Source organism: Eleginops maclovinus, chromosome 11 (assembly GCF_036324505.1).
Source record: "Eleginops maclovinus isolate JMC-PN-2008 ecotype Puerto Natales chromosome 11, JC_Emac_rtc_rv5, whole genome shotgun sequence".
Lineage (NCBI taxonomy): Eukaryota > Metazoa > Chordata > Actinopteri > Perciformes > Eleginopidae > Eleginops > Eleginops maclovinus.
The window spans coordinates 1,000,342-1,010,630 of record NC_086359.1 but is presented as its reverse complement, the minus strand read 5'-3'; the positions used below and the strand labels follow the sequence as shown (position 1 = coordinate 1,010,630).

General features: G+C 37.0%; 1 protein-coding gene across 1 annotated transcript; it reads right to left on the bottom strand.

The window, feature by feature from the left end:
* Positions 1 to 570: 570 nt before the first annotated feature.
* Positions 571 to 8,182, bottom strand: cdx1b (caudal type homeobox 1 b). The gene is made up of 3 exons (XM_063894528.1): positions 7,617 to 8,182; positions 3,246 to 3,394; positions 571 to 2,573 (listed from the first exon to the last, which is right to left on the bottom strand). The coding sequence occupies exons 1-3, from the start codon at positions 8,089 to 8,091 to the stop codon at positions 2,340 to 2,342; spliced, it is 858 nt and encodes a 285-aa protein (XP_063750598.1). The 5' UTR covers positions 8,092 to 8,182; the 3' UTR covers positions 571 to 2,339.
* Positions 8,183 to 10,289: the final 2,107 nt, after the last annotated feature.

Below are 10,289 nucleotides of genomic sequence, written 5' to 3'. Positions count from 1 at the left end.
GAGGCATAGTAGGCCCAGAAGGACAAAGGTCTGAGTGAGGACACACACACACACACACACACACACACACACACACACACACACACACACACACACACACACACACACACACACACACACACACACGCACAAAGCAGATAGCAGTATCCTACGCTCTGTTTGCCCACTGTTCCTCTTCGCCCTTTGGTCACCACACCTCAACTGCTTCATCATTTAGTGTGTGTGTGTGTGTGTGTGTGTGTGTGTGTGTGTGTGTGTGTGTGTGTGTGTGTGTGTGTGTGTGTGTGTGTGTGTGTGTGTGTGTGTGTGTGTGTGTGTGTGTGTGTGTGTGTGTGTGTGTGCCTAAAAATTCTGAATTTTCTTTTTAATTCAATTTTTTTGTTTTCAATTTATCAGACTTCTTAGAATTCAGACTTGTTTGAAAATGTTGACCTCTTTCTCAAATCCTGAATTCTCTTTCAGTATTCTGACTCATTTAAAAACACTGGACAAAATCAGTTTTGATCGGATCTCAACATTTTTTTGTTACATGTGGCCACAAAGAAATGAAGAATTCAGACACGATGGAAATACGCTGTTTGTCTTTTAATACGTTAAATGAAGTCACAGTTGTTTCCTCTCACGGGGGTAAAAACAATGCTCTGCTATAGTGGTACATTCAGCTCCTTCTCCTGTACACGCATTGGTATTAAAACAGCTTTTGGTTTGTGAATACAACATGGGTCCGTGTGAATAAACAAATGCTAATATAAGTTGTATCCAACATGTTGTCACTTTACCTCACATTAATCATTCTAAACCCGCTTAAAATGTAGAAAAATTACATTAAGAATATACAAATCTGATGGGTGAGATCATAATCATTTACAAGACATTGTGGCACAAAACAAACCAACTTCAGGACACATAGAAGATCTTTTACTGCAGGGAAATTACTAATAGCACACTTAATATTCTCATGCATTTAAAACCTTACTGAATAACCGTATGTCTAAGAAAACTGGAGTAAAAGTATTGATTGAGCTGCAAAACGGAAGTGTTTAAGTACGAGCACCTCACGTTTGTAATGCTTCATAGAGAATTAGTTTCCCCTTATTCTGGAGAGAAGATATTCCTACTAAGGGAAGGCAAGTGAATATATTCCACACATTTCCATTGACATGCAGCTGTGCACTTTTGGCTACAGTTTCTTTTGTAAATGCTTCCGATGTTATTAATCAAAGGCAGTCCGAACAGCAACCTGTATTCTAAGTTGTTAAACATGGAGATATGTGAGTTGTTCCAGATCACAGGACCATAAAGGGTCTCTGTCACTGGTTTATATTATGCATCACGTCGAGAAAACATTTCTTAAAGCAACACAGAACTTTTTTTATTAAACGCATCATCATCAAGCAAAAAACAAACACCTGAAAATCTTCTTTTTTTAAGTGGCTTTATAGTTAAAAACAAACGTATTTCCCACACTGTCTAACAGTATCGTATGTACTCTGCATGCAGCTCTTCATTGAAGCTAAATTAGGTTTACATCGAGGGGCGAACTCACAGAGAGCAGAGTGCAAACGCTGACAGTCTGTACTGCGCAATCCTGCCAAAACCATGAGCGCTTCCTGTAGAGTTTCCCTTTTTGCATCTGATTGCAATGATCCATGTGGCAAAGTACACATGTTTTCTTTCCATGGCAGAACAATGGCCGAGAGAGAGAAAGAAGAATGACATTTTTAGACCAACAAGGAAGGCTTTCCTCACGACTTCATACAAGGAATTTAAACGAGACACTAAGGAACAGTATTTGGGAGTTTGGGGTATTAATGGCACAGGAGCAGCTAGCTGCAGCAGTTAGGTTTTTCTTTGGTTAAGTTGGTGCATAAAGGCCTTTCAATCCTTGGCGAATTTGCCCCTGAGTTTTTTTTATGGCTGCTTCATTCCATCAAAAGGAAATATTCTACATTTTAAGGGAAACATTGCATCTCCACAAGGATTATAAATGTGAAGAAAGTTTGGAGAAACAACGTGCAGCTCAAAATGTGTTTCTATTTCAATTTCTTTCCAACCCTGCTGCAGTACAGAGTCTTGCATTTAGCTGTCGATGTGCAACCAGAGCGGCCAAACGTCCTTTTGAGGCTGAAATCCCAGCAAGCAAACATCTGATCACTCATACAAACAACAGTCAGATGGGAGAAGAAGCTGCTGGTGACGTCACCGATTGACAATTTGGCTTCAGGAGGGCGGGCAGATCTGTGGCAGGAGGCAGGATGTGGTGCAAAAAGTTCCTCAGTTCTTTGGGGAGAGTCTCTCAGTCCAGATCCCCGATGTGAGCGTCCACTAAAAGCTTTTCCTCAGTACTCCTCTTTGATGTTCAGAGCCAGCGAGGAGGGCGACACCAGCCCGTTACTGCCGCTGCTGCTCGTCACCATGGCGACACTGTTCCCGCCGTTTCCGTGGAGGACGCTGTTGCTGCCGTTGCTGCCGGCGGGAGGCGTGGCCGTGGTGGTGGAGGAGGCCGGCTGCTGGAGCTTCTTCTTGGTGATTTTGCGCTCTTTAGCCCGGCGGTTCTGGAACCAGATCTTCACCTGGAGCAGAAAATAAAGGTGTCTTTATGTTTGGAATGTACTTGAGGACTTGCATCATGCATGTTTACGTTTCTTATATAATAGTATGTATACCAAAGATAGGACTCTTAGTTTGATTGCTTATTTGTTTTTGTTGGTTGTTTGTTGGCAGGACCGCTGAAGGACTAGAATTTCTACTGAAACTTGGTGGAAGCGTTTAGCAAGGGGCCAAAGAAGAACATATGCAAAAGTCAGAGGGTCACTAAATGTTACACAACTCATCATGTTGGGAACAAGAATGGGTGTACCAAATTTCATGGCAATCCATCCTATAGTTGTCGACCTGTCCTGTCGCTGCAAAAACGCATTAGAGCGCAAGTAGCAGATTAATCCGCCTGTGAAAGTAGTCCCAAACAAGGGATCTATGCACTACTTCCAGCTGTTTCAGAAATTACTTTTTTAATTGAAGAACGGTGTAGGTCTTCAGTAAGACCCAATGAGCATGTTGTTGGTTTAAGCATTTTCGTGGGATTTGTTTAGAATAAGAAACATTTACAGAAAACAAGGTTAAAAATGATTCAGTTCTTCGTCACGAGCTTGAATCTCCAACCTGGACGTGATGCTTTATCTAAGATCCTATAATTGTAGTGTTTCTGAGTAATTTCAACATTTGAAGTTAGTGTTTGGACATACCTGTCTCTCTGAGAGGCCGAGCGTCGTGGCCAGCTCCGCCTTCCTCCTGATGGTGATGTATTTGCTGTAGTGAAACTCTTTCTCCAGCTCCAGGCGCTGGTGGTCCGTGTAAACCACTCGATACTTATCTTTAGTCCGCGTCTTTCCGTCTGTACAACACAGAAACAAAACCTGGTTAGCAAACGAACTGCTGTTGGGGCAAAGCTGCTAACATTAGCATCACATTAGCATTTTCTTGGATTGGCATGACTCAGGAAAAATGACTTAGCATTTAGTAGCATCCAGAACCAAACCGAGGTCGTTCCAGTGGTTATTCTGTAGTGTTTACCACCAATGTGGTAAGCATACTAACTTTTTAAAGTAATTCCAAATTACAAGCTATTTAGCAAGGCCTGCTAACGTTAGCAGCTTATGCTATGCTACATGTTTTCATGTGACTCAAAGAGAAATAAGTAGGCAAACATCTGTAGTGAATGTTTTGGTTTGACAATGTGCACAGTTGAAATGAACAGCATCCAACTTCAATGATGGAGTCAGTGGGAGAATAGTCTTTATTGGTCACGTTATGTTGGAATAGGGTGTATCTTGTAGTCAATGTCTGTATCATCCAGCTATAATTATTATTAAATATACGTGTTTGAGCTGTTCCCTCTCACATGCACGAGGTTAAACATGTCATTTACCTGATGTAGTTTTAAAAGAAACCTTGTTTTCTGAAATCATTGAACGAGTTAATTGAATGTTTCTGCTTCACTGACATTAAATCACAACAGCATGCTAAAGCTGAATGAAGCGTAGTATTTTATATTATATGTTATAAAAACTCTCATATAAACTGACGTCAGGACGGACTGCAGCATAATGTGAGTTTTCACCATGACTCCTTTATTCAAATAGCAACCCTGCCTTGGATTGATTTGCATAAACTCACCGTTATCTACTTTTTGTTTAATTTAAATGGACTCAGTGTTCGTGGGTTTTAAAACTCAACACTATCAGGAGATCCAGCTGCTCGTTTGTGTTCAACAACTTGCAAACTAAACCTCACTATGACTTTATTTTAAAGGAAATGTAATTTGTGTTATTTTGGCAGTAACATGTAGTTTAGGTACTTACAGAGAAAGTATTGATTGTCCAGTATGATGTAGTCAAAGAAGGTAAAGCTAAAGAAATAAAAAAGCTGAGTGTATTAAAGTACTTAATGTCAAAGTACTATTTGTGCAGTGAATGGAAGTTTATGTACTTTAAGTCAAAGTACTGATGGTCTAATGAAAAGTACAAAGTGTATTTTTGCGTTTTCCTGCAGCGTTCTGTGTTAACGTTGATTAAAAGGCCTTCAGCTGTCTTTAACACGCTCTGATTCAATATTAACACTAAACACACACCCGTTTCTTCTTTAAACACACACACACACACACACACACACACACACACACACACACACACACACACACACACACACACACACACACACACACACACACACACACACACACACACACACACACACACACACACACACACACACACACACACACTCTCTCAGTCCAGTAATGGGTCAGCGGGGGGGAATTAAAACTCAAACATGTTAGTTTGGGGAACATCTGTCCGAACTTTCTGCTCCATTTGTGAAAGTAAAAACCAACAGTCTGATAGAGAGCTGACGCTAATGAAGGAGCGTAAATCAGAAAGCTCTTTAGTGTTCACTCAAGTACGTTACTGATTACTCAGAGAGAGAGAGCCAGGCTAACACTTCCCCCCACTTCCAGTCTTTATGCTAAGCTAAGCTAACCAAACCCTGATTCAAGCTTCCTCACTAAAACCGGGTCTCTACGGAGGACGAGTAGTGCCAAATAAATAATACATGAGCTGATCAATTCAAATAACATTTTATTAAATGCAACAACAATATTTTTAATAAATGTAGGCACTTATTAATATTAACTGATATTTCTGGTTCATTGGTGCTTGTATCGTTCCATTTATAATGTATTAATTAGTTATTATTAGAAAATAAATATAAAGAAAATAATACTTTATATTTATTAATAAACAAATAAATGTAATATTTAAAACATATATTTTTTAAAGTTTAAAAATGTATAGAAAAAATAAAAAGAGGGAAAATACATTTGATGAAAAATGATTGTCATGTTTTACAAATTAAATAAGGTCTTTATGTTTTAAATATTAAATGTTCTTGATTTAATAAGTACGTTTATCAAGTAATGTCATTTTTTGATGGAATTATGAAAAATCCCTTAATTTTTTTTACCCAAAATAATCTTGGCCTTAAAAATCCCTGAAATGAAAACTGAAGACAGAAACAGGGTGCCTTTTAGAGGACTGGGGGTCATAAATGTGTTTTTTAATTCCTTTCCTGTTAATCCCACCACTGAGATTTATCACCTAATCAGAACACATAATTAGTTTCCAGGGAGTCATAACGACAGATAATATGTGCTGAATTTACAATATTTTTGACACTCAATTGACCGACTTTTAAGCCATAAAAGCATTTAATATCTATTATATGATGGTCAGTAAAACAGTGAGTAAATTGGTGATAAAACGTCTCTAACACGATTTCTATCGATTAATACAAAGAGATTTGATCTTATTTTTAATATCTTGAGATTTTTAAAGACTTTCTTTATTTCCCCTTAAATATTAAGATAAGATAAAATGGCCCTTTGTTAATCCCCAGTATAGGGAAATGCACATATATCAATCAGCAACAGAATAAGAGAGGAACATGGAATACAAGTCAAATATAAAGTGAAATAACAATAAGCAACCGTATGATAAGGAATGACAAAACTGAGTTCATTCAGACTTGTTTTCCTCTCAATATTGCAAAGTCGCGAAATTCCCTCACCCACTCACACACACACACACACACACACACACACACACACACACACACACACACACACACACACACACACACACACACACACACACACACACACAGTCACACTTCACACTTCAAAGTGCGGAACGTCTTGTTCCTCCTTGTCTTCTCCGCCCAGAGACAGGCGGAGGACAAAGCGCCTCCGCCCCGGAGCCTCCCTCCTCCAGCCGGGCTTCATTAGCATCACAGCCGCCTCTTTGATCCGCGGAGGGCGGGGGGGAAACCCGCCACCCGTCGGCTCTATCGTTATAGTGGTATTTTCAAAAACACGACGATCTTAATGGTTTAAAGTCAGGGTGCAGGTTGAGTGAAGGGAGGGAAAACCCGGTTCTAAATGTGTATTTTTGAAATGTATTTATGTGATTTTATTCTGTATAATTGACTTATTTGTTCTGTATTTGTTTTAATATTAATATTTTGTATTATAATTTTTAAAATAATCATAATTCTAATACAATATCTGTGATGCACAAAATCATGTATATTATTTATTATTTTCATTATTATTTAAAATATTATTTTATTATTAACAATAATGATATTTAAATAACTGATTTTAACTGATGAGGAAATATTATTTCCGTAAATCAAATTATAAATAATGGATAAAATCCAATTAAACACATAATAATTAAATATGAAATTGATAAAAGCAGGTGTTTTTTAATCAAAATTAGGATTAGGAATAATCCCTCTGATCAATTTTAACATACGGTTTTAACTCCTGTTAAAACGCTGTTTTAAGGGTGATCAAAGAAAAGCTGAACGCTAACTGTAAACCATGTTTTAAATATCACTGTTTTTTCTGGAATTAATCCATATAAATAACAATTAAAAACTCTTATAAATCCAAGATATTTACAAAAATAAATCAGATATCTGATGTTTGCTGCGTTGGTATCGCCCTATAAGTAAAACATATTAAAAATGATCAATTGTAGGAAAACTGTAAAACACAGCGATATAAGACGTAAGGTGTAAAACACATTTATATAAATATAATTACTTCATTTTTTGCTGATGTTTTGCAATGTAATCACAGGTGTCATGTTGTATATTAATAGTATTTTTATGCTGTTCTTTGGTATTTTAATGCACATATTGAACATATTTTACCATGCATTAACCAAATGTTTACCAATTTGTTAAGATTGAGTTTATTTGAGTAATAATTAAGTTATTAATTGCATGCATTAAATTAAGGAAAACCTGCAATATTTACAGTAGTATAAGCAGCAGAAATAATGAAGTAAATTCATTTAAATAAGTCATTTTTTATTAAATGGGTTGAGGCTTTTTGTGGCTTTTCGGAAATTTAACTTGCATAATTGGTTAATTATAGGGAGTTACTCAGCATTAAGTGCACGCATTACATGAAGTGTAACAAACTGTATTTACAGTATAAGATAAACTAATGAATTAACTAATAAATAAAGTTAGTATTAAATTAGTCTTACTTGGGTTGGAGGTCGGCGCGGAGCTGCGGCGGATCCAGTCGTACGGGTTCCTCCTCTGCGGGGATCCGGGCGACATCTGGCCCACCGAGGGGTTCAGCTGCCCGGGGAACTCGGCCGGGTGGAACCCGAGAGACGGACCCACCACCCCGGATCCCCCGGAGGATGTAGTTCCTGTTGCTGCCGCCGCCGCAGCTGCGTAATGAGACGACCAGTCATCCCGGGATGGAGGCGGGGGAGGCGGGTAAGCAGAGCTCCAGCCCCCGGTGTTGCCTGCGGATACCCCGGGCTGCTGCTCGGTGCTCAGGCCGTGGTGGTGCGGATGGTGCGGATGGTGCGGGTGGTGGTACCCGGGGAAGTCTGAGTACTGAGGCGGCGCAGGGGCGAAGTTCTGTGGGCTGAGGCTGAGGTTGTGTCGGGGTCCCGGGTTCTGGTACATGTTGGGGTCCTTGTCCAGCTGCAGGTAACTCACGTACATGTTTCCTGGTGAGGAGGGCTCTGCCACTGCATGCTGCGGATCCAGACTCTGTCACCTGACGCACAGGTAAGATCTCTGCTGCACCTCCACCTGTCTGTTTGCTGTCTAACTTTGTGTGTGTGTGTGTGTGTGTGTGTGTGTGTGTGTGTGTGTGTGTGTGTGTGTGTGTGTGTGTGTGTGTGTGTGTGTGTGTGTGTGCGTGCGTGTGTGTGTGTGTGCGTGTGTCTGCACGTTAAAGCCTCCCACTGTCACATGGTCACTTTTATTACCCTTATCTCCCTCCCTCTCTTCCTCTTCTTCCTCACCTCACATCCTCCTATAGTTTGGGAATGGAGCTGCATTTTATATGTATGCTTCTTCATATTGTAAATATAACGTGTGTTACTTTATTTAATGCATGCAATTAATGCTTAAGAACTCCATTATTAATTGGATGCAGGTTCAGATCCCCTCAAAGCTGCTAAAGTAAGCTGCAACTGGATAAGCATCAATAATTAAGCTGGATTTATGAAAACAATAAATACATGTTCAATATGTGGGCAAATACCATTTGAATAAATACTTACAATGTTTTCTACAAAAATACACAAAAGGAGAAAGATAACATTTGAATATGATAAAGATACTTCACATGAAATACTTTTCATGCCCTTTTGTTTATTTTACATCAATAATACATTTAATAGTTTCACTTTTTGTCACAACGCAGAAAATGTGCTATATCTTCATTTAATTTTGTAATGCATATTTAATTTTCAGTTCCTACCCTAAGAACGACATCTGAATACTTCCACTTTACTCAAGAACAAGATCTGAGTACTTCTACTTTAACTTAAAGCCCCTTTGAATCCACAGCAGCAGCTTGAGCCCCCCACTCTTCCTCCTCTTCCTCTCCCCCCCAGCCCCCCACTCTATCTGGATTAGCATGACAGTCGGCCGCTGCTTTTCAAAGGCAGCTTCAAAGGAAGGAGACAAAGTTACAAATGAGGCTGAAACAAAAAGAAGAATACTGACATGTTGTCACTCGACTCGGTAAAATGTTCTCTGATTGAATCTGTTTGTAATGAATATTTATTATAAACACTGTTCCTGTAAACCTATTAATATTATTATTATTATTATTATTATTATTATTATTGTTATTATTATTATTATTATTATTATTATCTGTTTTATTATTATTATCTTTATTATCATTATTATTATTATTTTATTTTATTATTATTATTATTATTTTATTATTATTATTATATTTTATTATTATTTTATTATTATTTTATTATTATTATTATTATTTATTATCATTATTATTATTATTTTATTATCATTATTATTTATTATTATTTATTATTATTATTATTATTATTATTATTATTATTATTATTATTATTGTTTATTATTATTATTATTATTTTATTATTATTATTATTATTATTATTATTATTATTATTATTATTATTGTTTTATTATTATTATTGTTTTATTATTATTGTTGTTATTATTATTATTATTATTATTATTATTTTATTATTATTATTATTATTATTATTATTTTATTATTGTTATTATTATTATTATTATTATTATTTTATTATTATTTTAATATTATTATTATTATTATTATTATTATTATTATTATTGTTTTATTATTATTATTATTATTTTATTATTATTATTATTATTATTATTATTATTATTGTTTTATTATTATTATTGTTTTATTATTATTGTTGTTGTTATTTTATTATTATTCTCCTGGGAACATTGGGATGTGTGTCTGTTCTTTTTTCTATTTTAAATGATACTATAATAATATTGATGTTGACCTTATTGAGTTTTATCAGAGGTCTGATTTCATAGATATTTTATATAATCTAAAAGGCTCCGCTCCTCTCTGGCAGGAAGCTGCTGCGCTCCATCAGGACCAGAACCTCTCTCCACCTGAACAGCTTCCTCCCCTCTGCTACCGGCCTCATCAACGAGGTCCGGGACCCCCACTGACACTGACCCCTTACCCCCCCCCCCCCCCCACACACACACACACAACTCGATGCATTACATTAATGCACATCATGTGAACAACATACTGACACCTGATTCTGGTTCTTAAGAAGGAAGACGAAGAACAAAGAATGTGGAAAAAGCTGCAGTTTTTTTTTAAATGGTCAAAAGTTTCTACAGAATAGAAATTGAAACAC

Coding starts and splice junctions, on each gene's coding strand:
- cdx1b (XM_063894528.1), bottom strand. CDS start 8,091: ATGTACGTGAGTTACCTGCAGCTGGACAAGGACCCCAACATGTACCAG. Junction 3,395..7,616: donor CGCGCCGACCTCCAACCCAA/GTAAGACTAATT, acceptor TGTGTTGTACAG/ACGGAAAGACGCGGACTAAA. Junction 2,574..3,245: donor TCGGCCTCTCAGAGAGACAG/GTATGTCCAAAC, acceptor TTTCTGCTCCAG/GTGAAGATCTGGTTCCAGAA.